At 37.7% G+C, this 27,599-nt stretch overlaps 1 protein-coding gene and 1 long non-coding RNA gene across 2 annotated transcripts in view; both read left to right on the top strand.

Annotated features, from left to right (window-relative positions):
• Positions 1 to 27,599, top strand: part of LOC148084459 (uncharacterized) — a 267,620-nt gene that overhangs the window by 63,997 nt on the left and 176,024 nt on the right. The gene's annotated exons all lie outside the window — the stretch shown is intronic.
• On the top strand, positions 12,857 to 26,050 carry LOC148084467 (hippocalcin-like protein 4). The gene is made up of 4 exons (XM_087787522.1): positions 12,857 to 13,028; positions 23,527 to 23,703; positions 23,936 to 24,151; positions 25,407 to 26,050. The coding sequence occupies exons 2-4, from the start codon at positions 23,542 to 23,544 to the stop codon at positions 25,602 to 25,604; spliced, it is 576 nt and encodes a 191-aa protein (XP_087643648.1). The 5' UTR covers positions 12,857 to 13,028; positions 23,527 to 23,541; the 3' UTR covers positions 25,605 to 26,050.

Below are 27,599 nucleotides of genomic sequence, written 5' to 3'. Positions count from 1 at the left end.
TTTGTTTGAGATCTTTGCTACATTTTGTGAGAATATTGCAAATATCAATCGTACATTCCATCTAGGAATGATGCTTGTAAGATGGCAGCATTTATTGTATAATTTAAATATTTATACTGTATATCTTTTTTTCTAATGGTGTCCTTTCAAGCACTAATAGAACTTGTTCACTAGAGGTCACTGTCGACACTTGTATCAATGTATTTTCTAAAAGGATCCGCTTGCCCCTGATGAAACATCTAAATCGAATGAAGAAATATTAATTCCATATTCATAGTAAAACTTGGTGCTTTATTTATTTCATAATTTAACATCTATAGGGCAAATATCTGTTGTCATGGCAGCAGTTAAAATCATATTTTCCAAGAGTCAAGAACAGAAAGGAGGTGGGAAAGTTTTGAAATTGACATTTTTTGTCTGTTTGGGGGGGAAATCCATGTTTCACACGTGGCTCTCCTCTTGATGAAGTGGTGAGTGGGAGTGTGGAGAGTCTGGACCGAGAAGCTTGATGGGTTAACAACATCGTCCACTTCAAGTGTCTTCAAGTGTGAATGATAGACGCACTTAACTGCTCTGCTGTGAACGTGTGATGGTTACACAAGCATGCCGTCGACTGTGAGTGGGTGTGTAATATGAATCCACATATTTTAACTCACAAACATCTTGTAAAGTATATTGTAAGCAGGGATGAAGGCTCTCACAAGCAAGTTTTATCACATAGTACAGTGAACTTGTTATGAACTCTCCATCTTCAACAGCTTTTCTCACTGACAAGTTGGACACATCAATGCTCAAGATTACATTATACAGTGGTATGAAAAAGTTTGGGCACCCCTGTACATGTTCATGATTTTACTTTATAAATCATTGGTTGTTTGGATAAAAAAAAATCCAGTTAAATAGTGTGCAAGAATTATTAAAAAAAAGTAGGCATGTGTATACATTTAGGCACCCTTATATCTTTTAATACCTTTAGCACTAATTATTGGAACTCAAAATTGGTTTGGTAACCTCAGTGACCCTTGACCTCCATACACAGGTCAGTCCAATCATGAGAAGGGTATTTAAGGAGGCCAATTGTAAGTGTTTCTCCTCTTTGCATCTTCTCTGAAGAGTGGCAACATGGGAGCCTCAAAACAACTCTCAAAAGACCTGAAAAGAATGATTGTTCAACATCATGGTTTAGGCGAAGGATATAGAAAGCTATCTCAGAGATTTAAGCTCTCAGTTTCAACTGTGAGGAAAATTGTGAGGAAATGGAAGACCACAGGCACAGTTCTAGTTAAGGCCCGGAGTGGCAGACCAAGGAAGATCTCAGATAAACAGAGGCTCAGGATGGTGAGAACAGTCACAGTCAACCCACAGACCAGCTCCAAAGACCTGCAACATCAACTTGCTGCAGATGGTGTCACTGTGCATCGTTCAACTATTCAGCGCACTTTACACAAGGAGATGCTTTATGGAGGAGTAATGCGTAAAAAGCCTTTTCTCTGCACATGCCACATACGGGGGCGCCTGAGGTATGCTAAAGAACATTTGGACAAGCCACTTCATTTTGGAATAAGGTGCTGTGGACTGATGAAACTAAAATAGAGTTATTTGGGCATAACCAGGGGCTTTATGCATGGCGGAAAAAGAACACAGCATTCGAAGAAAAGAACTTGCTGCCTACAGTAAAATTTGGTGGTGGTTTCATCATGCTGTGGGGCTGTGTGGCCAGTGCAGGGACGGGGAATCTTGCTAAAGTTGAGGGGCACATGGATTCCTCTCAATATCAGCAGATTCTGGAGAACAATGTCCAGGAATCAGTAACAAAGTTGAAGTTGCGCCGGGGCTGGATCTTTCAACAAGACAATGATCCTAAACACTGCTCAAAGTCTACTTTGGCGTTCATGCAGAGGAACAAGTATAACGTTCTGGAAGGGCCATCTCAGTCCCCAGACCTGAATATTATTAAAAATGTATGGTTTGATTTAAAGTGATGCTCGGAAACCATCAAACCTGACTGAAATGGAGAGGATCTTTAAAGAAGAATGGTCCAAAATACCTTCCACCAGAATCCAGACCCAAATATCACTGTGTTGGTCTCCTATAAGATATATTTAACTGGATTTTTTTTATCCAAACAACCAATGATTTATAAAGGAAAATCATGAAAATGTACAGGGGTGCCCAAACTTTTTCATACCACTGTATCTCTCCTCATGTACTCCAAATACTAGTTGTTCTCTTCTTTCTTTCGTCTTCGTGTTGAATGTCACATTTTCAGTAAATATGGTTTAATGAATATTAAGATTGGCAAGTACAAGCTTACGAAGTTAAAAAAACAAACACATCAGTGCCTGAATTTGAACAAAATAATTGTGGTTTTTATTTCTAGTTTTCAACGTTGATTTGAATGAAAAAAAAAACTTCCTTTATTTGTAGAAAATAAATCCAAATGTTTGACTAAACCAGTAAAATAAATTTGATTTACAGCTACGTTTTTGTAGATGCAGTATTAAAGCATCACCAAGTAAGATTAAACCCATTGTTTCTGGCTCCACCTACTGTTAGAAAAGAGTAATTGTTTAACTGTTTAATTCAAGTGTTGATATTTTATGTTATAGTTTGAAGTTTGAAATGTGTGTTTACTGCTGTTGTTTGAAGTGCTCTATAAATAAAGTTAAGTTGAGTTGAGCGTATACTATTGTGAAAACTTAAGTGTCTCCATCCTCAGCTGTCAATATGAGCAGTTTAAAAAAATGAAAAGCTTACCTTACTGGAAGCTAAAAAACTTATATCTGGTACTTTAGTCAAAATGGAAATGGAGCTCTCCAACAGGCTTCTCTAGATATAGACATAAGCAGTTCTACTTTGAGTCTCTTCCAGATGACTGGGCTCTCTCAGCTGCTTGTACCCTTGAAATATATTGTAGAGCCTGTTTAGAAATATAAACTCTTTATCTAGTAGTGGCCTTATCGGACATGTCAGGAGCGGTGAAGCTTCACAAAGCACACAGAAAGGGATCCATGCGAGTATTAAACCTACTCATTGACCAGGAGCCTTTTTCCGACATTGATATCAAATGATTGACGGAGTAACTTCCAGATCACACACGCGTACATATAGCGGCACCTTTGAGTTTCCCACCACCTGAGGCTCTTTGATTCCTGCTGAGCTTTAATCTGCTCTGATCTGGCTCAGCTTTGAAGTGAAAATCCCCGTTACCTTTCTGCCGTTCAGGCTCCCTATCAGAACACTCCAGCCAGCGACAAATGACCACGATCTGTAATGCAAGCGAACATTCACACCACTACTCTAGGAACGGCTTTGTTAAGTGCACTCAGCTCTCATGAAGGTGAATGTCTCATAGAATACTTATTTTGTTTGTTCTTCTCTCAAAACTAAACCTACTGAATTATTTGTACTTTTTATTTGAGATGACGCCTTCTGTGCCTCATACTTAAAAAACACAGTGATGTAAATTTAGCTTCATGGTTCATTCAATAGCCTCATTCTTATTTTTCAATTCCACATGTCTCTGCTCGACGATCTTTTCCCGTATTCCATTACCTCGGTGGTTATTTTAAGAGACGCGTATCATACATCACAATCTCTTTCTCGTAATTCTTCACTCTCTGCAGGAATAGAGGCTCAATCCCACGCCCGGGAAGGAATAATCCGAGATATGATTACGAATTTTCTTTTCATTTTTTTGGTGTATAAAAAGTAAATGCAAATACATTTTTTAAATGTATCGCAGTCTTTGTTTGAATGTATTTCATTTTTAATTAAAAAAAGTATGATTAGTGGCCAATCGAAGGAACTCGTGTAAAGCATACTGTGGCTAGCGGGCCATTTGCGGCCTGTGGAAAATTTTTCCGCAGCCTTCCATTTGAAATGTAGTCTTTCAGTTTAGTCAGACCAGGTTGAATTATAATCAGGGGTTAAAACTATCCACCATTTATTTGAGGCTATTGCAGCTAATATGAACTCACTTTTCCGTCCAGTCAACCGCCCTTATTATGTTGAATTCATAAAAACGTATTAATGGTTATTTAATAAAAGGGACATGTTAGAAAAGGTTTTAAATACCGTAAACGTTGAACTGCAGCTTATTGCAGTTACAGAAAAGACAAAACTAAACATTTAAAATGACATTGTCTTGTTCTGTAAAAGAAAATGCACATGCTGAGTTTAGCAATGGCACAACAGAGGTGCCACGAAATTAAGTAAAACTTTTCCGATAAATGGAGGTTGTCAGAAACATTTTTTTTAAAAACTTTTTCAGTATTTTCAGAATTATAACATGCTCCAGAGTAGAAGTCGCACCAAAAACTGAGACCGGGAACAAACATTTAATCTTGAGAACAGGCTCAGTAGGTGCCTGGTATGTTAATGTAACATATTAATATCTTTTTAAACAATTTTATTTTAAAAGCATGAACAACACAGTTACATCAGTTACACTTGAGTTTAAGTCGCAGGACCAAACAATAAAAAAAGGTGCAAGTAACAATAAAATATAGAATTTATTGTCAATTAGTTCAATTACATTTATTTAAATTAATCTTAGGATACAACAGAAAATATTTATTGTCAAAGAACATCATTGTCGATATTGCAGTGCAATAAAATCCTGTTTTGCGTCTCTACACCGCTGGCAAGAAACGATACAATAAACAATAAAAAACAACATGAATTCAATAAATATACAAAACAAGTGAATAAAAAATAAAAATAATAGCGATAATGAATAAATAAAATAGAAATAGAAGTAAATTTTAAACAGAATACAATTAATTCACAGTGTAAAATAAATATTTTACTTTTGAACTTTGTGTACATTTTTTAAAGGACAATGAGGTTAATACACATCCAGGTCAGAAGTTTCTACATTTTGTTATTTTTAGCAAAAGCACAGTTTTTCCTTCTGTGTAATCTAGGTAGGGGACATCATTAGGTGTGTCGCGATGTTCTCAGGGTCACTGATGCAGAAAACTGATGATTTCTGCTCGATCGATATTTCCCTACATTATAATAACGAAAAGCTTTGACTGACTCTTCGACATCCTCTCATCTTTCATCTCTTCATCCTACTGTCTTTTTCAAGCTCACTTCCTCCAGCGGATCACAGGCGTGGTCTCAGGGATCAGAAGCGACAAAGCGAACTCTCACCCTGTCGCCATGGTAACCTGGTGAGTGTATGGTATTCATGGAAGGGAAAAAGTCCATTCTCTTGTGACCGGTTTGTGTAGGTGTGTGTGTGTGTGTGTGTTTGTATGTGTGTGTGTGTGTGTGTGTGTGTGTGTGTGTGTGTGTGTGTGACAGACAGAATTAGTTACATGTTTGTGGTGTAGTGGGGTTTGGAGTGGTTTGGTCAGGGGTATTCTATAAAATGACTCCCCGGTGAGATGAAAAGCAACCGTGTCACCAGGTGGGAATTTATGAACGTGCCTGTAAATGATGCACGGATTCAGAGTGAGCAACAAAAATGTTTTAGGTTTTTCTTTTAGACTTAATAGCATTCAAAATACTTGATACCTGGACTTTAAAAAGTAAGTAATGAACGTGTAGCTGCTCATGCAACGACCAATTAAGAATATTTCTATGCACTCGTACAAAGTAATGTTCATTGCTTTAAAATGAATTGTCTTTATTATGAAGCAGCTCTACCTTTGTAGATTTATATGTACAGCAAAAGGCATTTCAAGGTGTGATCAAAATAAAATATGCTTTAAAAGAACAAGTGTATTTAACTTGAATGTACATTATTCAATTCAAGCCAAATTGTTAGTGGATTTTCTTGATGTACGATCAGTATTTATTACTCCTGACTGACTATTGGATGCTAGCGTTTTCCCTTAATGGCGTAGTCATTAGTGCATTGATTATATCTCAGTATATGTTGGCTAAATGTCAGGGCTTTCTGAGAAATTGACAACATGAGATTTTTATTTAACAGACAAACAAACAACAACAAAAAAGTTACACAAACACATTAGAATCAACATGTTTATAGAACATCAAAGTCCATTCTTGCATGACAATGAAAGCACAAGTCTTCAGTAGTCCAAGCTTGAACAAAGTAATCGAAATGTGTAGTCCAGAGGGAGACAATAAGTCGAGCAGGATATCAGTCGGAAGGTTCCTCAAGGCAGCTAGGGAACACAATGTTAGGAAATGTAATCTACTGTATTTAATCCAGTAGGTCATGATGGAATTTAGTGGACAGAAAACACTGCCAGTGTCGAGTGAAGTAAAATATTATTTTAAACATTACATTCTGCTAATTTAGGGTTAGCTTGTAAGTCATTTTTTCTCTTCAAATATTTCTAAAGTTACTTTTGATTTAAATTATCCGGTGTTTTTAAGTTGCAGCCAACTTGTAGGAAGAACACACTTTAAAAGATATTTTTTTTGAGACTTCACTGATACACAGCAACCATACGTTACATTAAAAAAATGTAACTAATGAACCTCAGACTTCTGCATTTCCTTAGCTAGTTGTAGCTGAACTTTTCAATAACAAAGAAACAGACAGAACAAACAAATGATCTTCTTTGACTTTTGATAAATTGTTTCCGATCTGAAGATGTCCTTTATTATTCCCCTGCTACACTGGTGCGAGTCTTAGGGAAATCCAGATTAGCGTAGAGAATATGAGTTTAGATGGTTCTGTTTGGTGCTTTGCATGACATTATCCTGCTGCCACGGCTGATGTCATTCAGAATAACTCTTGAAAGATAAAAGAAAAGACACATGTTTCCACGTTTGTATCGATGCAGGTCTAATTGTGGTCCTCAAGATCATACGCTCGACAAACCCCCACCTCCGCCATTCCTGTTCTTTTCCAGTTATACCAGCTAATTAAAAATCTGTCCGCATGCCATCTTCCCTCCCTCTTTTATCCTCCTCTATCTTATCCTTTCATTCTTCTTTCCCATATGCAGTCGCCGGAGAGAAATTATTTTTCCGATTTGTGGTGATCGTCATGGTTTCCTGGCTCTCTCCAGGCTTCAGCTCTGTCTCATTTTGGTCCGTTTATGATTAAGTGATTTAATGCCCGCGGTGGTTTTACTGCAGGTCTGAGAAGGAAGACAAGGCCATTAACCTCCGTGAACTCTTCTGAGGGAGGAGAGGAAGTTTTTGGTGATGACATTTGCTTTTATGTGAAGTCATCTTTCATTTATTCGGGACTTTTATTTGATGTATTTGAGTATTTGTAAGGGCTGTAACCATGACCAATGGGTGGTGTAGTCTGACAACTCTACGTATCCAACCTGTTTTTACTTCTCGAACCCTGGTTGTCTGTAGGGTCTGACTGATTTAAGCATGCTTAACCTTATCACACTCATATTCCAAATGTTATCAAGGGTTATGAAACCATGTCGCCATCCCATGGATTCTTTATACAATGTTTATGTCCTTTGTAACACTGGTACTCAACCTTTCCAATCCAGTACCGGTCGGTGAGGCACGGAAAAAAAAAAAAATTCTGTTGTATTGACTATTATTGTATGAAATGTGTTTTATTTTAAAAGGTAACATGAGTGTCTCTAAAGTAACATTGTCACATGACTCTTGGCACAAAGTCTCCATAAGCTCGAAGAGACGCGTACAGAACATCGTCGACATACAATCAAACACACATGAATGCAAGTACACAAAGCTTTTGCAAGATGCACTTAATTTTATTTCTAATTCCTAGCCGGTTCGAGATTATAATGCAGTCATTGATCCGGTCTGCAGTAGAAAAAAGGTTGCAGAACCCTGCTGTAATCTGGTGGTTGTAATGATTAATACTGTCTGAAAAGTGTTATTGAAACATTTTATTGAAATGTCATGACACTCGTTTTGGTCAAATTAATAAAACACTACATGGGATTGTGGTTTAAAAAACAGTTCACAGCTCCGGTAAGATAAGATGTACTTTTGATCCACATTTTTTTTTACTGTTTTAAATGTTCTCAGAAGTGGGATAGTAACTTCCAGTATAAAACAATGGTCCCCAAACTTTTTCTTTGTATTTGGGACTGTTTCAGATAAAGAAGAAATGGCACTAAGACAAAAAGAAGCTTTAGAAAGAAGCTCAGGTTCCAATGGAAGTTCATAGGGGGGACTTAATCTGAACTAAGTACATACGTTAAGGAGGCCAGACTTAGGGGTCAGGGTTTGCTAAAAGAAAGAAAAAGGAATCGTTAGATGCAGCCGTGAGAAAGTTTTGTTTGTTTAACAGTGAAAGGGAAGTTTATCATGAATCCAAACACACTTTTATAAACCTAATTTGAAGATTAATTATGATTTGGTATTCCTTTTGACACCGATTATTTTATAGCAGATGTTGTTTTTGGCAGTAAGTCAGAACCTGTTAGAGTGAATTAACTTTTTATTGAGATAAATGTGGCAACATAGAGAAGTATCTGGATAACTTTCACGTTTATCTCGGTCATTTGACTTAAGAAAGAAGCTGTTATTTTATATTCAAGTTTATTCTATAGCACACATGCAATATTTTCTAAATCCTTTTTCTTAAATAGACTACATGTTTAGGATATTTGAGATACTAAGCACCAAGCCATTGGAATTGTTTCATAGTTAAAACAAGCTGAGTTTATTTAACAAAAGTGGAGGGGCAAACGTAATAGACAGCACTGGAGTAAAGAATGTGCAGGAGCATGGAGGGACACATAGAAAAGTGCAGGAGGAAGAAGAGAAGAAGCTGGATGAGGGCAGACAGTGGAACCGTCCTTTGTGACGACCGATAAGGTCAATTAGACAGTTTACATGGTGCTTTGACACAGAATTCTGCACACACACACACACACACACACACACACACACACACACACACACACACACACACACACACACACACACACACACTCGTCACATCGTCGATGATCTTGAATGACTGTGCAGACTGAAATCTTTGCCGCTTCATGCTTAAATAAGGATTATATTTGGTCAAGGAAAGAACTCTTCAAGCCAGTTCTATGGGTGAATATTTTAGTTTAGATAAGACTCAGCACGGTAGAGGCATCAATGAGAGAGAGATTCACGATTATACTGACCAAAGAGTAAGACAATCACAAATAGTTTTGTTGCCACAATAATTGATGGATTTGTCATGAATCTACTGGTTTGATATCAGATAGAAGTTGTTTTGGTTGAAAATAGTCTAGTTTATGTCATCGTTTTTGGGATGGAACCTGTTGACCAAGTTAAGTTTAGGAAGTCAGATTCATTGAAACGTGTAGGGTTATTAATGAAACCTAGCTGCCTTGGATGGTATGAGTGAGGTCCTCATGAGGTCAGAGGTGTTTTTGTTGTTATTTGTGACTGGTTAAATTATTTACATATCAAGAATAAACTAATTGTATTTTGTATAGTGGGTATATTTTAACAAAAGTCATTTAAAAATAAAGTAATATACAAATAAATTGTGTTAAGTTCACAATAAAGCTCCTCCCAACAGTCAGGGTGCCCCTAGGAAGTGTAATTATCCGTCCCTGCTCAAGAGCCTCTTGACAAGAAAGATGGAAGACTGCAATTTTGACATGCAGAGATGAAATAATGGACGTACACTTATTTTGTCATTCAAAATGTCAAAATGTGATTGCTGCTATCGACAGAAATGAGAGAAAACAATTACTTAATTGAGAGACAAATCTTTAAGGTCAACTAATGTGTTGATTTAAGTGTCTCTTAAATAGATCTTGGACCTCTATTGTTCTCATCAGTGTGTGTCTGTTTGTACAAAACTCTCTTTTCATTTAAATATTTACATTAGAAAATGTGATTAAGCCCCGCCCACTGAAAATACTTTGTTTTTACGGAGATTAAATCCTGTTTACCATAACCAAGCCCACTCTGCTGTGATTGGTCAAGCATCGAGGTTCGTCATCGGGCGTCAGCAATCCAGGAAGTCTTCGCCTCTAAGTGACACGTTGTATAAACAAAGCGGGGCATGATTACAGCTGGTTGGAGGAGGAATGAATGGGCTTATTACGTCATACTGGACTCCGCTCTCGTAACCTCTCGTTCGCCAAGATTTCAGATGCGGGAGAACTTTACAGAGTAATAAGTTCAAATCATGGTAATGATGAGAGACTAACTTCATCTTGGAGAGGAAGACTTCAACATTTGAAACATGTGAGTGAGTCAGGAGAGTTGGGTTAGTTGTCCTTTAATAAATACGTGGAATCAAAAATATTTAGATATAAATAATTTAAAAGTCCATTTACAGGTACAATTTGAAGAACCAAACTTAGTGAGTTAAAAAAAAAAGAACATTGGCATTTTGTGTGAAAAATAAAAGTGTGTACAAAACTTCTGATACAGTTTAATACATGTTGGATTATTCTTGGCTGATAACTGATAACATTTATAATGGTCAATATGAATTACACAGTAATACAGGAACAATATGAAGCAGCATTTTGTCTTACTTTCCAATTGTGTTAAACAAGAAAAAACAAAATAACCACATGCAACTCCAGCAGGCTCATTTCAAGATAAAGCAATACAGGACATAACGTTGTGGAAACAACAGAGTAATTCGCTGTCACTTGTAGGGCCTGGTGTGATTGCAGCTGGTACCAGAACCTATTGTCAACGTGGACTTAACCCCTTTTTGGAAACAAGCCCTTTCATTTGGTGCAATTAGGCGGCAGTCAAGCAGCCGGTCCAATCACACCTGAGAGCCCATCACTGACCCGCCAAAGTGATGAGATAAATGGTGGTATGAAGACACTGGACAGAAGAGATGGATGAGAGGCCGACAACAGGCTGTCTCCCATGGCAACCCACTGCTGCCGACGGACACACACACATTCATGAATATTCACAGGAGTGAAAACGAGACAAAGTCAAACTATATTCATGAACGCTCCAAAAAAAGAAGAAGACAACAGCATCTGATAATATCTCAAATCAGTTAACAGACTTTTAATTAAAGTATGCTTAAAGAAAGAAGCGGCCCCCAGATAAATGTGATTTTGACATGTTACGCTGTACAAAAAGGTACGACTTCTTTATTTAACGCTGTCACTCAAAATGATTAATACTTTACCTTGACTTGAAGGACACCCTCCACAGATGGCGCAAAGTGTGACAGACAGTTACCTTGTGTTTAAAGGTTACTACATTCATAACAAGAGGAAGCAAACAGGCCTTGAACAGTCATCGCGAGGAAACAGGCAGAATCCTGTTGCTTTTATGTCTTCACTACACCCAGTTACACGTTGGTGTGAACAGAATACAATGCACAGTATTTTTTAAATGAATATAAATATTATTAACTCTTAATGTTATTAATAATAACACTTGAATTCTTCATCTAAAGATGTGCAAATGTTACACTTTTCCCCATTCATTTATTGATGCATGTGCTGGTCAATGATCGACTTTCTGCTCATAGGACTTCTGCAAATCTGTTGTCCAACTACAGACTAACCTAGAAATGTATTATACTATACTTATTATACTATGAAAATAACATGCTTACATTGTTAGCAGCATACACTGTATGAAATATGGGCATTATATCTGTTACTGATCCACAGTTGCAGGCCGAGCCAACCTTTCTGTGTGGAGTTTGTATGTTCTCCCAGTGTTGTGTAGGTTTACTCCGGGCACTCCGGTTTCCTCCCACAATACAAAAACATACAGAGGTTGATTGATAACTTTGGGAAATTGTCCATAAATGGATGGTTGTCTGTATTTGTGTGCCCTGCGACAGACTGGCGTCCTGTCCAGGGTGTCCCCTGCCTCTCGCCCTATGATACTGGGATAGGCTCCAGTCTAAGATCCAGGTAAGGGATAAAGCGATAGACAACAAATGAATGAATCATCCACAGTTTTGAAGCCAATCCATCCATATTGGAAATGCATCCTTTGGTTGACTCAAGTTCGTCAAGTCTACCACCACCCTTTACCGCCAAATTAGGAAAACTGATAAATGGAATTAAATTAAAAGTGAAATTTAAGTGAAATAAGCTTTCGGCTCACTATGTTTTTCGTGTGACACAGGAAGCTCACACGATTTTCAGCCGATGTGTTTCCTGTCTGTGTAGCATGTTAGCCTTTTATCTTCTGATACAAATAGCTTAACATTGTTCATTTTTTTCAGAACAGGTTCTCATGTCGGGAATTCGATTAAAAAGAGACATTTTTTTCAGACTGAAAAAAATCATGTATTACCCTCATAATAAAATTTTGAGTAGCTAATTTTGTCCCTTTTAATTTGTCTTTTGATTTTAATACATTCCACTTTTTCTTCCTCACAAAATACTCCTAAAAAAATCGATCCTTTAACTTGATTTTTAAGCCTATTGGAAGTCTCTTTATAGTTGTTTCAATTGGTCATCTAAGTTGTTTATCTTTTACTGTTTTTTTTTCCTAACTCAAATCCTTTTCCAGTTTTATAGTCTTTCTTATTAAGATTCTACATTCTTAGACAAACTTGTTAAAAAAGGGTTTTATGTGCGTGTCTTCAACGTGTTTGTCGAGGGTTTGGCCCTCAGAGCTTAAGTTGAAAACATGCGCAGTGCTGTAACATTATTATAGTAAATAATATAACCATACGTTCATGATTCACTGTGGGCTTTGAATCACACAATGCTAAACACAGGTGTGTGTGTGTCTATGTGAGTGTGTGTGTGTGACATACGCAATATGTGATTTTCAATTCCGGCTGCACTTTATCTTTCAACAACACATTCTCTCTCTCTTCCTTCCACTCTCTCCTCTCCAGCGGCGCGGGAGGCAACAGTGTGATGGACGTGTCCCGCCGTCCAATCAGACGCCCGGTGCCTTATTATTATTGAAAGGGTCCAACCAATGGTGAGCTGGAGGGGGGCGGCGTTTATGCAAACGTGTTGGCAAGGGAGACGCAGCGGTTCATTCATCTTCTTCCACAGAGAGGTGAGTTAAAGGGAAGGTTATCATACATGTGGGCAACGCCACTGCTGTGAGAGGAGTTGGAGAGCGAAGACACATTGTTCTGAGCAGCCAGGTGCATTTTCTCTGCTACACAACTTAAGGTAAGATGATGACACTGTAATTACATAGTAATGTCAGCGTGTGAGTCATACTCAGTAAATAGTCATCTTGATAGTTCAAATTGGACTAATTTTTTTTAAAATGTTGTTTTCCACTCATCCCAACCTGGAATTGAACCCTCGACCTAGCAAGCTTTTAATGACACCGTTAAGTGTTTGGCTCAAGGGCATTCGAAGCCATCATCCGAGTCGCCCGTTTCTGTAAGTGAGCACATTAGTCGTGATGGTGGCAAACATGGCACCACGCGTGTGATGCCGAGTGATGTGTGGCAAGAGAGGTGGTATCTGGTCGTGATGTTCTGCTACAACAATGAATAAATGAGATAAAGCAGATGGGAAGTCGCCGCAGTGTGTCCTTCATGCTTTTAGAGCAATTAATGATGGACCAAAAATAAGCCCCCCCAATGTGTTCCCACCAGTGGAAGGGGGGGGGCTGTGATTCGCTTCCCTGTGTTTAGGAAGTGCCAATGTGAGAGTACCGCCACGAATAGATCAACGTTGAGTCAATTATGGAAACTTGGGAGTCGCAACGGGCCATAATTGAACGTGTGAGAATAATATTGGAAAATGTGCATCGAAGGGTCATATGTACTCCACGGTCGTGCCATCCATTTGTATGTAGCTGAGAGCCGGTGTGGGTGTTTGTTTTAATTGAATGGGTTCAAGTCAAGTACAGCGCTGTGTGTTGGACACACCGTGTTTCCAGCTGATCCTTCATATATGTTCTAGAGGTGTGTATTAGCAAGAATCTGGAGATACTATAGGCATCACGGTACAGGGGGGAAAAATACAATATATTGTGATACTGTAAAAGAATATGAATATTGTTTTTTTCCGGCATGTCATGCATGTCCCGAAAGAGAAAAGGGGTAGAAGCAAAAGCTTATCTAGTCCCACCCCCAATACCCTCAAAATGATGATCATATTATCTTTATTTTATTTAATTTTTTAATATGATGTTCACTTCGGCATGTCATGCATGTCCCGAAAGAGAAAAAATATATTTGTAGTATTGACTCTGATGTTGCAGAATTTACAGACAACATGACTCTTGACAAATTTGTAATTGCAATTTATTGCAAAAAAGCAAAATATGCCCAAACATCGGCTTTAAAAACTGTGGGAGTCGACTGTATCCTCTTGTCCTCAGTTATTGCTGGGATCTTGCAGGAGTTGCAATGTTCCTTTAGCTGCAGAGGACATAATTAGTGATGGGCTGATTAAGCTTCATGAAGCAGTGTTATGTTGTTTAGAGGTCAGTAGGTGGCGCCATCAGTTTAAAAATGATGTGATGTTTCAGTAGAACAGTTGTTCAAAACACCATATGCACCATTTGCAGTGACTGGTGTGAGTATCTTGACAATCTGTTTTCCAGTTTCGTGATAGTTTGGATCAAAATGAGCCTCTGTTTAATGAAACATTCCTCTTTAAAGACAATCTGTTTTCTATTAATATATACAATTCAGTTAAACATATAAACAGTTCACTTGCTGGTTTAATGGTAAAGTTAAATGTTTCTAATATTATTGAATGTAAGGAAGAAAGCATCTTTCACGTTTGTTATTTCAGATGAATTGAATTCACTGACTGTAGCAGTTCTGAGTATGGAACGCACCAAAACAAACTGATCTGAAATGATGGAAAAGTTGCTGAGGCGAAAAACTTGATTCATTCAATCAAGTCAATGGCTGCCACTTTTCTTTAGGATGTGAGGTTCTGTCGCAGCTCGCCGACAATCCATCACACACCTGCAGAGAACTACGATTACAGATCAGTTTTACTCCCATCTCAAAAGCTCGACCTTAACTTCTCCATGAGTCTGGTGCACTAAAAGACTGCAGATGTATATGTTGAAGTCACAAAGCTCACCATGTCACACAACAAGAAAAGCACAGTGGCTACACACAGCTCTAATCATAAGTCAATATAGTGAACTAGCAGTATTTGCTTTTTGTCTATCCTGGTTACAATTGATAATTTGGTCAACGCTGACGTGACAGCTATTGATTTTAGTTCAAGAATTTCTAATTCACAGCCACTTACTACCTCGTCTATATTCAGACATGATGGATAGCAAATAGACAGAACAAACACATGTTATTAAGCAGTTTGTATGTAGAAAATATAAATGTCCAATGACATCAAGTCAACTAGTGATGGTCTGATGAAGCTTCATGAAGCAGTGCCATGTTGTGTAGAGGTCAATAGATGTCATGATGTGATCTTTCATTAGAACAGTTGTTCAAAACAAAGTTTAATAGTGCAGACACCGCCATCTAGTGGGCTCTGAAAATAATGACGCTGCTTTGTGAAGCTTCATCAGACCGTCCCTAAAGTCAACAGTCAAGTGATTAGAGCAGCTCTGTTTTCTGTCAACTGATGGAACATTTGTTCGTTCAAATATTATAATAAAAATGAGAATAATTGATGGTTTTTCGATCATGAACATGTTTTGACTGATATGCCATGAATTGAGACATTGCTAGGAATGTCTCATGTTGGGACTTCAGTAAAAGGGGGACATTACAAACTTGCCATAAGGACTATATGTTTTTTTTTGTCTTTTTCAACAAAGCTAGGACATTGTACGAACTGGCTTTTAGGCATTCCATGTTGTCTTTATTGTTTGCTGTTTTTATGGTGCAACAAACTTTACCATGACTGTAACAAGAATAAACAAAGTAGTCCCTATAGTCATGCTCAAGAAAAGAACAAGTTTGAAGTTTCTTTTATTTTTCTATATATTTAATATTTAACTATCTACATTATATATTGATATCATTGACCCGATCAATTATTTAAAGCACAAGCATTATATAAGCACAACTGGAAGCCATTATCATGATAATTAATACTGTATTGACCTTAGTAATGCTGATATGAAAATTAAACATGTTTTTTGTAGGTAATACATTGTAATAAAGCCAAGTGTCAGCAGATTGTTTGTCATTTACAAGGCACTCCTTTACCTGCTCACTTCAGGTGAGGTCTAGTCTAGTTATTCACTCTTATAAAATAAGAATCCGGGATTAAATTCTTTCACTTGGGCCGATGAAGCTTCATGAATCATTGTTTCTTTTTTGTAGTTATCTGTAGGGGGCGCTCTCAGTTTAAAAACAAGGTGTTAGTAGAATAGCTGTTCAAAGCAATTCATTATAGAGCAGATAGTTTCTAGTGGGCTCTGAAAAGTCATCTATTTTATTAGAACATTACTGCACTTTAAAGCTGACACCTTTTAAAAATAAAATAAAAATACTGCTTAATGACACTTCATCATGGATTCATCATCACCCTGAAGACCAAACTGGATTTACACACCACTTACTTTTATTATTATGAATCAAAATCTCAAGTTCATGGTGGTTTTATATCGATTAGTCGTGTCTGCGTGAATGTGCAGTCATGTGGTCACCCTCACTTTCTCTATTATGGAAATATGTTGACCAATCATCACACAGAAAGAAAGCAATATTTGTACAGCGCTTTTCTAGACCAGGGTCACAAAGCGCTTAAACAATAACAAAATACCCAATAAAATATATACTTAAAAGGTCAAGACAACACTGAGACCAACACAGGAGTCTCAGAGAATCAGGGAAAAGCCTGCACAAATAAAAGTTCTGATGTTTTTTGAAGGAGTCAGTAGATCCATCAAGTGCAAAGAGAGAGGAAGATCGTTCCAAAGCTTAGGTGCAACAGCCTGGAAGGATTTCTCTCCTCTGGTCCTGAACTGTGTGCGAGGAACCATCAGTAGATTCTGATCCACATACCTCAGAGCTCGAGCTGGGGTGTAAGGCTGGATCAGATCAGTGATGCAAGGAGGAGCTTGACTTTTTCTCAGTTGAAGGAAACAGTTTCCTGGTCAGTTTTCTGCAGTGTTGAACTAGAGACATGTCTTTGTCAAATACAACACCCAGGTTTCTCAGGCTCAGTTTTACAGACTGACCTAAGTCACCCAAGTACTGACTGAATCCCGGAATCTTATCATCAGGAGCAATAACTAGAGTTTAAGTTTTGTCCACATTTAGCTGCAAAGTGTTTTCACTCAGCCATTGTTTGATTTCTAGCAAACAATTGACTAAGCTGTTCAACCTCTGGGGCTCAGTTGGATCAAAAGAGCAGTAGAGCTGGATGTCATCACTAAAAATGTTGTAAAAAAACATCAGGAAATCTCTGAATGATTTTAACCAGGGGAACTAAGTACAGCAAAAACAATAAAGGACCCAGAACAGAACCTTGAGGGACTCCACACAACAGATCCACCGATTCAGACGTCATTTGATTGGCAGATACACTGAAATTGCGCCCTGAAAGATAAGATGAGAACCATTGTAACACACACCCAGACAGTCCCACTTCATCCCTCAGTCTTCTCAGCAGGATCTGGTGATCAACTGTGTCAAAGGCTGAGGGCAGATCCAAGAGAACCAAAACAGTAGATTGACCCGAGTCAGCCGACATCATGATGTCACTGGACACTTTCAGTAAGGCTGTCTCCGTAGAGTGATGTTTGCGGAAGCCAGACTGAAACTTTCCATGGATGTCCCTCTGATCCAGGAACAAAGACAACTGCTCAGACACCAGAGAGGGAGCTTAGAAATAGGCCTGAAATTACTGAGGCCGGTCGGGTCTAAGCCTGGCTTTTTGAGCCAAATCACAATATGCAGATGTTTGTGTGATGACATACTGGAACTAGTCACCGTTTTCAGTCATACCCATCTAAAATAAATGAAATTTGCATACAACAAGTTAACTTATATCACTTTGTGTTTAATTATATAAATGGGTGTCTTGATTATGTGTTTTATTGGAAGATTTTATGATATTTGGAGTTGTGTTTAGCCTCAGTAGGTCCTAATACAGTTTAGAACAATGTCCTAAAATATCTCTAATAAATAGACTAACCTCGATCTGCTGGTGGCCGTTCATCACATTTTTTGCTTTATATATTCATTAAGTCTAGTTAGTTTTAAATTGTCTGTCAGCAGGTTTTTTTCTCTTCTTTCCTGGATGGAATATGAGCGTTGTGACAGCGCCATGAAGGATGTTTATGTAGAGTTGTCGGTTGTTTTCACCAGAGACTATGTTTTCGATCAGTGCGACAGATCCATAATCAATGACAAAAGCACTTGTGATGTCAGCGATGTTGTTTTGTGACTTCTGGGGCAGATCCGTCCCCTGCATGAATAAATAAGTGAGGGTCATGTGTGGACAGAGTCGATAAATCTCCAAGAGAGGATTCCCCTGATGCGTCTTCTTAGCGCCTTTTTTATTGAGCTGTAACCTGATTTAGTTATAATGCAGTGGGTGTGCTGCATTATCTTAGTTTTACATATTGTATTTACCATTTAAACTGTCATTTAGTGTTTCCATTTTGTGTTTTGCAAATCTAGTTTTATGCTTAACACATAACACATGGGACCATTCAGATAAAAACAATATTTACACCGAACTGGGCTTTATTATGCTTTATTTCCACTTATTTTGAGGAGAAGCTTGTTAATAAAAGGTTTTAAAAACACAATTGTTTTTGGCTTGTGACAAAAACGTCCCTCTCTATAGAGTTTAAACTTGTTTTTGAGCATTGTTAGCAGAAGAAAATGGGAAACACTTATTAGTGGCCGAAAAAGGGAAGCAATTGCCTGAATTATCTGCTTTGCGCACATAAAGGGTGAGCGTGAGAGTGGAAATAATTGTTTCAGAATCGTTGCGATGCTTCCATTGAAGTGTAATTGTGTTTGTGCCGAATCAAAGACAGTAAAAATAAATGAGGCTCATCAGTAGTTAAAAGTTCTGGTGTGTAGACAGACTGTCTAAAATCAGTGTTTAACCAGTGTTTAATATACTTTTACATTTATCAAATTAAACTGGAGTTAAAGTTAATTTTATGTTAAGCTCCAAAGAGAAGAACATTGGGAAGATGGTGGTGCCCTTAGTTTAAAAACAAATCGAGGTTTGGATCTAGGACCTGTTCAAAGCAATTGACGGCAGAGAGTGCCATCTAGTGGGCTCTGAAAAAAGGACACTGCTTCATGAAGCGTTAGCATCTTTGCTAAGGTTATAACTAAAAATGTTTTGTTTTTTTAAATGCATCCAATCTTGAATATATTATATTATAATAACAACTTTTATTATTATTTTCCTTACCATGGATATTATGTTCAGAAGTTAACCTATATTCACTCTTCAACACACACACACAAACACATTCGTTCACACTTCCTGTTGTAGTTCATGACATAGGCCTGTATTTGACTGGTTTTCTATTGATTGTTCCCTCGATGTGGTCATTGGGCTTTTTCCACTCCCACAGAGGTTATTGTGCAGTCACATGCTCACAAACCAATGCAGCAACTCATCCAGAGAAAGACGAGATGTGCACTTTGAAGAAGTCATTTTACCCCTCGAGGCTTCATAGAAAGAAGAAATATGGCTAAAAATGCTTCTGGTTTATGTTGACATTTTCCTTTGAACACAACAGTGGCATTTTACAGTGAATTCATCATAAAAGGACAAGTGTCGTTATGGATGAGTGGATACAATTACACACAAGTGTTATGTTGCCTCAGTTACACATGTGTATATAGGGACTATTCTATGTATGTGATTGGATGAGCTTCTTTGCTGAAGGGGCAATTTTTCCAGCTCTTCAGAAGCAGCTGATGAACAGAAACCATTTTACATGGTGTATTTTTAACACACCTACTCATGGTACCTATTAGTGTCTACAGCGTCTATAGATAACAAATCATAATATTTAGAAAACTCAACTACCGTCTTCAGATTTGTTTTCCTCTCCACCTCTGTGTTTCTCACCGATATCTAAGTACCTGCAAGTTTTGGTGGGTCTACAAGAATACATTTTACTTTTCTCTGATAACTAATGGAAGGGCTTTGTTGTAATGGGAGTATGAGGTGTTTAAATAGAGACAGAACCCTCTCGTTGTTATGTAGCACAACTGAATGTAACCAGTTAAACTACGGTGACTACCCTTGCCAACTGTTGAAAATGTTGAAATACCTAATATCTATTGATTAATACTCTTGAATTAATCAAATGTATTCAATAAAAGCACCCAATTACTTTAGGAAGATACAGGGTTGTACCAGCAATTGTCCAAGCCATCACAAGTTGCCATTCATGGAATGATTTATTGGAAGGTGAGATTCAAAATGCCATGGAACATTTCAAAAAAGACAAAAAAGGATGACATTTTGAGATTCATACAACTAAGTTTTATTAGCCAACGCCTAAACTTCTAAGTTTTTTCACCAGACATAAGCCATCTGCTCTGCATTAAATTGCAATGCCTGCAGGTAGTTATATATCTATTAACATCTATAGTAAAGACAAATAAACACTCTTGTTTGGAAATCTTCCTGTGGTTGGAAATATTTTCTTCTTTAAAAATGTTTTAGATTGAATTTTTATTATTACTTCTAATATAATATTGTTTAATTTCTGTAAATACATTTTTCTTAATTTTAATTGCTTGAAAATAATACAACTTTCATCTGTATATTTTATGCAAATACTTCATCAGATAAGAGCAATACATTAAATATTATTAATTCACTTATAAATGTAGATGGTTCTCTGTTTTATGACCTTTTCATTTCTTCTTTTAATTTTTATCAAAAAAAATATTTTGTCTTTAATAATTCATATTGAGGATATTTTCAATTATAAATACAATTTTAAACTAAGATTGGCCTGTTTCTATTATTATTTAATGCATCATTAGGTAAGGAGAGTAAGAAGTTCAGTTAACTATATTTAGTTGAATAAAAAATGTGGGAGAAAATCACGTGTAATCTGAGTTATATCCAAGTTAAACAGGCTGAGATTTGTCAGCCTGAATTCCATGTCCAAACGTAATAAAATCAGTCGGACCTAATTCAAAAAGGGCTTCTTCAAATTGATATCCTCTAGACCACCCGGTGACCTCCTCCTGTGGGAGAAATTAGATGAAAACTGAGGCTACTTCAGGATTAATCGCCTCCTTCAACATGACTCATCCGTTTACCTCGGCAGCGAGTATTTTGCAGCCGCAAAACTGTCCCCAAAGCCTCGGCGATTCAGACTGAGATTTGTGACCGGGCAGCGCTGTTGCCTCGTCCCGGTGTCAAAGGACCGTAAGCTGTCAGACGTGGCGATGAGTCATGGATGTGTCATAAACTATTGTGCTGGTCGGCGACATGCAGATGTTGTGATGGGGCCGAAGTGACCAGCCGACCTGTCTGGGTAATGGAGCGTTTCATCACTGAAATATCACCACAGCTATCAAGGGATTCGGTCACACAAGGTGATGATGGCAGTGGAACGATTGGCGTCATTACAGTGCGGTCATGTGGAGCATGATTTAATAGTCTATTGAGTGAGCCATTCCCAATTCTAAATTGTTCTTGAATGCCCATAAAGCGTGTGGGACTTGCACGGATCACACTTAAAAGGATGTCCACTAATATTGTTTAGGTCATTCTTCTTACCCCTAAAGTTGCTGACCTTTACAGATAATCTGAGGTTTTTTTATAAATATTTTTAATATAAGTAATCATTACTTATCAGACATCACCATTTCTTCTTTATGTATTTTACCATTGAAAACAAAGTTAAGTAAGGTTTCAATAAAATAGCTGTTCGAAGCAATTCATCACTAGTAAACAATATTGTTCACTTCTGGCTGCAATGCTTGATAAAAAGAAATCCTTATCTAAAAGTATTTTTCTCTGTCAACTGACTTTCTTACAAACTACACACAACTTTAACATTAAGACCAGCCTTGACAGAGATGATCCGCACAAGCAAGTAAGTCACTGTAGTATTACGCGTGAGACTACATGGTATTACTCCACGAGCCACTGCAGTATTACTCTGCGAGGCTCCATGGTATTACGCCACAAGTCACTGCAGTATTACTCCGCGAGGCTCCATGGTATTACTCCACGAGTCACTGTAGTATTACTCCGCGAGGCTCCATGGTATTACTCCACGAGTCACTTTAGTATTACTCCGCGAGGCTCCATGGTATTACTCCACGAGTCACTGCAGTATTACTACGCGAGGCTCCATGGTATTACTCCATGAGTCACTGCAGTATTAATCCGTGAGGCTCCAATTTATTACTCCACAATTCACTGCAGTATTAATCCGCGAGGCTCCAATTTATTACTCCACAATTCACTGCAGTATTAATCCGTGAGGCTCCAATTTATTACTCCACAATTCACTGCAGTATTAATCCGCGAGGCTCCAATTTATTACTCCACAATTCACTGCAGTATTACTACTTAAGGCTCCGTAGTCTGTTTGTATGGTGTCCTTGTGTGTCTCCAAAGGTTTATAAATACAATTAATTATTATTTTTATTATTATGATAGTATTACTCTGCAAGTCACTGCAGTATTATTCAACAAGCCTTCATAGTATTACTCTTCAAGTCACTGCAGTAATTCTTATCGAGGCTTCAAAGTATTACTCCACGAGGCTCCATAGTATTACTCAATGAGTCTCTGCAGAATTATTCAACAAGGCTTCATAGTATTACTCTGAAAGTCACTGCAGTATTACTTATCAAGGCTTCAAAGTATTATTTTTACTAGTTTTTCTAACACAATTAATACCAGAAAGCCGTAGCATATTCATTTTGTAATATTCCGCAAACATAAATCCCGTTAAAAGAATAATAAACACAAATGTATAAATAAAATAGTTGTACTTGTCATTAGTGATGGTCTGATGAAGCTTCATGAAGCAGTGTCGTGTTGTTTAGAGGTCAGAAGGTGGCGCCATCAGTTTAAAAATGATGTGATGTTTCATAAAAACAGTTGTTCAAAACAAAGGAAGATAGTGTGGAGACCGCCATCTAGTGGGCTCTGAATAATGACACTGCTTCATGAAGCTTCATCAGACCATCACTACTTGTCATATCCTTTAATGATCTTTCATAAAAGCTTGTAAGTCATCGCTGTCAAAACTTTATCGACACCATGGTATATGGTGCCACATCACATGACCAAAGCACACACGCCTCATCGGCCAACAGCAGCTCTGCTGAAGAGGAAGAGAGAAAACGTTCATTTTTTCCCCAGTGAAAGTTTGAAATGCGAGCATGGATGGATTGACTGACTTTCAATATTGCTGGGTTGACTTGACATCCACAGTTATTTTTAGTTTGGCTCATGACTCACACATCTGTTGAATAATACAGTTTATGTGCCCGGCACCATACTGAAATCATGTCTCCAACACCGTTTCTGTTTCTTCAATTATACACACAATCCAAATAACTCACAACGTGTACTTCTGTTTTCTTTACAACAAGCACAGAGACACAGTGGCTGAATCAGAAACTGTTTTTTGTTGGCTTTTCCCACGAGGGAGCTTCGCTTTTGAAACCATAAGGAGTCATGATCACATGTTCTGTTGTTTGTCTTGCAACTCCTTAATGTCTCTCTGTGTGGCACTCTGTTCTCTCAGGAGAGCTGAGGCATCATGGGGAAACACAACAGCAAACTGGCTCCAGAGGTTTTGGATGACCTGACTAAGAACACAGAGTTCAACGAAGCAGAACTCAAGCAGTGGTACAAGGGCTTCCTCAAAGACTGTCCCACTGGGATCCTGAACCTAGATGAGTTCCAGCAGCTTTACGTGAAAGTAAGCCATGATTCTTATTTAAAAAATGCTAAATACCTGTAAATCTTTGCTCATGTTAATCAATTTGTTTTGGGGGAATTTATTCTCCTGTTGAGAATCAACACAATTAGCTTCTGATTTGAGAGTAGGATAAGAAAAGCCTGTTTGATTGTAAGAAAGTAAAACATAATTGGAGAACTATTTGTTTTTATTAGTGCAAATCAAGTTAAAAAATGATCTTCCCATCCTGCAGTTTTTCCCATATGGTGACGCCTCCAAGTTTGCCCAGCATGCCTTCCGGACGTTCGACAAAAATGGCGACGGAACCATCGACTTCAGGGAGTTCATCTGCGCGCTTTCCATCACCTCCAGAGGAAGCTTTGAGCAGAAGCTCAACTGGGCGTTCAACATGTACGACCTGGATGGCGACGGCAAGATCACCCGTGTGGAGATGTTGGAGATAATCGAGGTGAGATTTGATTCACTTGCCTGCATTTGATAGGCTCAACGCTGTATCAAATAGTCAATGTATCTTATGGACACTCTAGTCGTGCAATGGATGTAGGCTTTAAATGGAGAGGTGTGTGCATTTTCCCATTATCGTCATTGCAGCAGAGCCGCTAATGTGAGCCGCTTCACCCTGGAGCCGTCCATCGATTAAATATTGTTACAGCGCTATTGAATATCGATACATTATGGTGAATAAAAATATTGCGATATATCGTTATATCGATATTTTCTTACACACCCACGGGCAAGGAAGGACTGGGGGGCTGTTGGTTCTACAGCTGTGTATTTTTTTGTTAAATAGCATTTTATTTTCTTAGCAATTTCTTAATAACAGATAAAAGCATTAGCACTCACCACCAAAAAACATAATACTACTATGTTACATTATTATGGCATATCCTTAAACTAGCCTGGGGGCCAATCACAGCTCTTAAGGAGATTGTATGTGGCCCATGATCTCTTGAAATCTTAAAAATAAAATACTTTTAAATGTCACAAAAGCTTTTCATGGATAGATCCCATGAGTAAAATGAAAACATCAAAAATTCCTAAATACTCAAAACCTTTTTTTAATGTCCTTCTTGTGAAGATTTTTGTTTTTTATTTGTAAGTTATGAATAAGATAACAAAAATGTTTCAATGTTAAAATGACAAAAATGTTTGTAGACTCAAGGATATTGTTTCCAGCTAAAGAAAAAAACTCACATGCTCATACTTTACTTTTTTGAATTCAGGGTTAGGTTTTTTTGTTTGTTTCTCTTTAAATTTTATTGGTGTGATGCTATTAAATAACCTTTCCGAGGTCATTGAATGCACCATATTCGTCCTTGTGAAGCCGATAGAGAATACGCTATGTGGTGTTTTTAAAGAACAAAAACATTTGAGTCAACGTAAATTATTTTAGCATGATTTAGTGTGTTCTCATTTTTGATTTAACATCTACATCTTCTGCATTGAGCACATCTTTTCGTCACATGATGAAAGACGTTCAGGATAATGTTTATTCAAAATATTCATAGAAAATGGAAGGGAAGGGAAAATGAATTTGGCTAATGCTGTATTAACCCTAGCAGTTACGTCTGAGCAACAGCACATAGTTAACCACGTATAAATAACGATTTGCTTTCGTAAGTGACATTTAGCACTTGACATTTCCCCTCGAAGATATTACCTCACTCTACTCCTTCAAGTTGATAACCTTGTCCCTCCCTCAGGCCATCTACAAGATGGTGGGCACCGTCATCATGATGCGTATGAACGAGGATGGATTGACACCCCAGCAGCGCGTGGACAAGATATTCTCAAAGATGGACAAGGACCACAACGACGAGATCTCCCTGGAGGAGTTCAAGGAGGCGGCGAAGTCCGACCCTTCAATCGTCTTACTGCTGCAGTGTGACATGCAGAAGTGAGGAGGGACGGGCGGGGGTCCGACGGGAGGGGAGGGGAGGAATGCAGGGTGAAAGGAAACAGAAGATGGAAGGTGAACGATAAAGGAGTGTCAGGAGAATAGAGGCTGAGGTCTATCAGGGTGAGGAGGAGGAGGAGAAGCAGACAAAGCTCCATTTTCCTCCTTCTGAGGATCCATAATTGGAAACCTGATTGATTTCTTTAAATACAACTCCGTGACCTTGGATGTCCTTTGTTTGTGTTGGAATTAACTTTACCAATTTGCCCTGTGACATTCAAATAACACAACAGGGCGTGATTTATTTCAGTTCACATTGGTTAAGATATTCTATCTAATAACATCTATTGACCCCGCAATGTGTAATCAATAAGCAGAGACAGCAAAACTTTGTTTGTTCACAAAGCTTTTAAGCCACTAAATATGACTGAAAAACAAGCATAATTAGGTTGATATTTAAAAAAAAAGACCAAATATTTTAAAATGTATATGATATCCAGTCAATTTATTGTTTTTTAGTTCCCTAAAATAAGAAAGAAAGTGAAAATTAACATAAAAACATAATACGTTGATATTGAAATACATAGAATTCTGGTTTGTTCATGTTTTTATATGTAACTATTTACTCACACAGCAAAAAATTCTGTATTTCACCAGGAAGGTGACATTAATAAGTCTATCATAAACAGTACATGGAAAAACACTTATAAATATACATTTAAAAATTAAAACACAAGTTAATGGAGACGTTTAAATGTATTCATCCATATTTTTGTTCGGTTAAAGCCGCAATATGTCATTTGAAAAATATTGTTTCTAGCTCCCCTAGTGTCTGAACATGAGTCAGGATTGTATAAATGAGACCAAAGGAAAATATTTGTGCTGTGTCTCAAATCACGCACTTATCTAAGTGCACAACATCAAAATCTACTCAGTAAATCCTCCCAGGTTTTAACGTGTTATAAAATTAAATAAATAAATAAAAAAATAAAAATTAAGTCGATCCAATTACTAACTAAAGTGTTTAACATGACATCACAATAAAATCTTGCGTTTAGGAACCAAAGAACATATGCTCTTACAATCTTTGTACTTCATGTCTGTGTGGAGTTCAATCAGCAGCTTCTTAAAAAAAGAAAAAAAAATCTTCTGATAGATTTCAACATGACGTCCAATTCTCTACTGTCAACCAGCCCGACGGGTGAATACGTGTCAACATGGCGACGCATACTGATGCAGCTCTCACTGGCTGCTGGCTAATGTATGATAACACGATTAACATTTTAATGAAAAATTCTTCACATTCAAAGTATTTTTAATTAGTTTGTGCTCATCCCTTATCTCTGACGCAGCTGCTAAAAGACAAAACACTTTGAAACGGAAAAAAAAACAGTCCACAATTAATTTTCTTAGAGTTGAGATCCTATGGCATTCAGCTTATCCATTTGATTTAGTAGAATTATATAAGTATAATAAAGAGAGAAGAATGGAAAGGTTGGATCTCAAGGATATGAACATTTGTGACAATAGTGGAGAGAATTTCATTTTTTGGATTTCATTATAAAAAAAACAAATACAAAAGCAAATTGTTAAAGTGGTTTCTTTCAGGCTTTCCTATGGCCACCTCTTTCCACAAATAGTTTGGATTCCCATTTTTCCTCCACTTTGTAGTATTCGATTTAAAGCTACTTATGTAGCCAAACACAAAATCTATCTTAGCCATCACACGGGAGAGAAAAGACATGTTGCTTTTAAAACTAAATAGAAAGTAGCTGTAGTCCTGTTACATTGTGGAACTTAACCCTTGTGTCGTCTCAGGGTCAAGGTGACCCGAAGGCCCGAAAAACAAATGTGTCTTCCAGAAATACATATGCAGTGGTGAAGGTTGTTTATCTTGATCCTGAGACAACACAAGGGTTTAAGCAACCATAGTTATATTGAAGATTTACTGCAGCGTCGTGGCTCCTCCGTTGCGCCGTTGCCACATACTACATGTGCT

The sequence above is a fragment of the Callionymus lyra genome, chromosome 3, assembly GCF_982586985.1.
Source record: "Callionymus lyra chromosome 3, fCalLyr1.hap1.1, whole genome shotgun sequence".
In the NCBI taxonomy this organism is placed as follows: Eukaryota; Metazoa; Chordata; class Actinopteri; order Syngnathiformes; family Callionymidae; genus Callionymus; species Callionymus lyra.
The sequence above is the reverse complement of the archived record's forward strand: the minus strand, read 5'-3'. Positions and strand labels throughout refer to the sequence as shown.

Excerpts from the sequence above, each read along its gene's own strand:
- LOC148084467 (XM_087787522.1), top strand. The coding sequence starts at position 23,542 with ATGGGGAAACACAACAGCAAACTGGCTCCAGAGGTTTTGGATGACCTG. Across the intron at positions 23,704-23,935 it reads TCCAGCAGCTTTACGTGAAA|TTTTTCCCATATGGTGACGC; the intron begins GTAAGCCATGAT and ends CCCATCCTGCAG. Across the intron at positions 24,152-25,406 it reads AGATGTTGGAGATAATCGAG|GCCATCTACAAGATGGTGGG; the intron begins GTGAGATTTGAT and ends TCCCTCCCTCAG.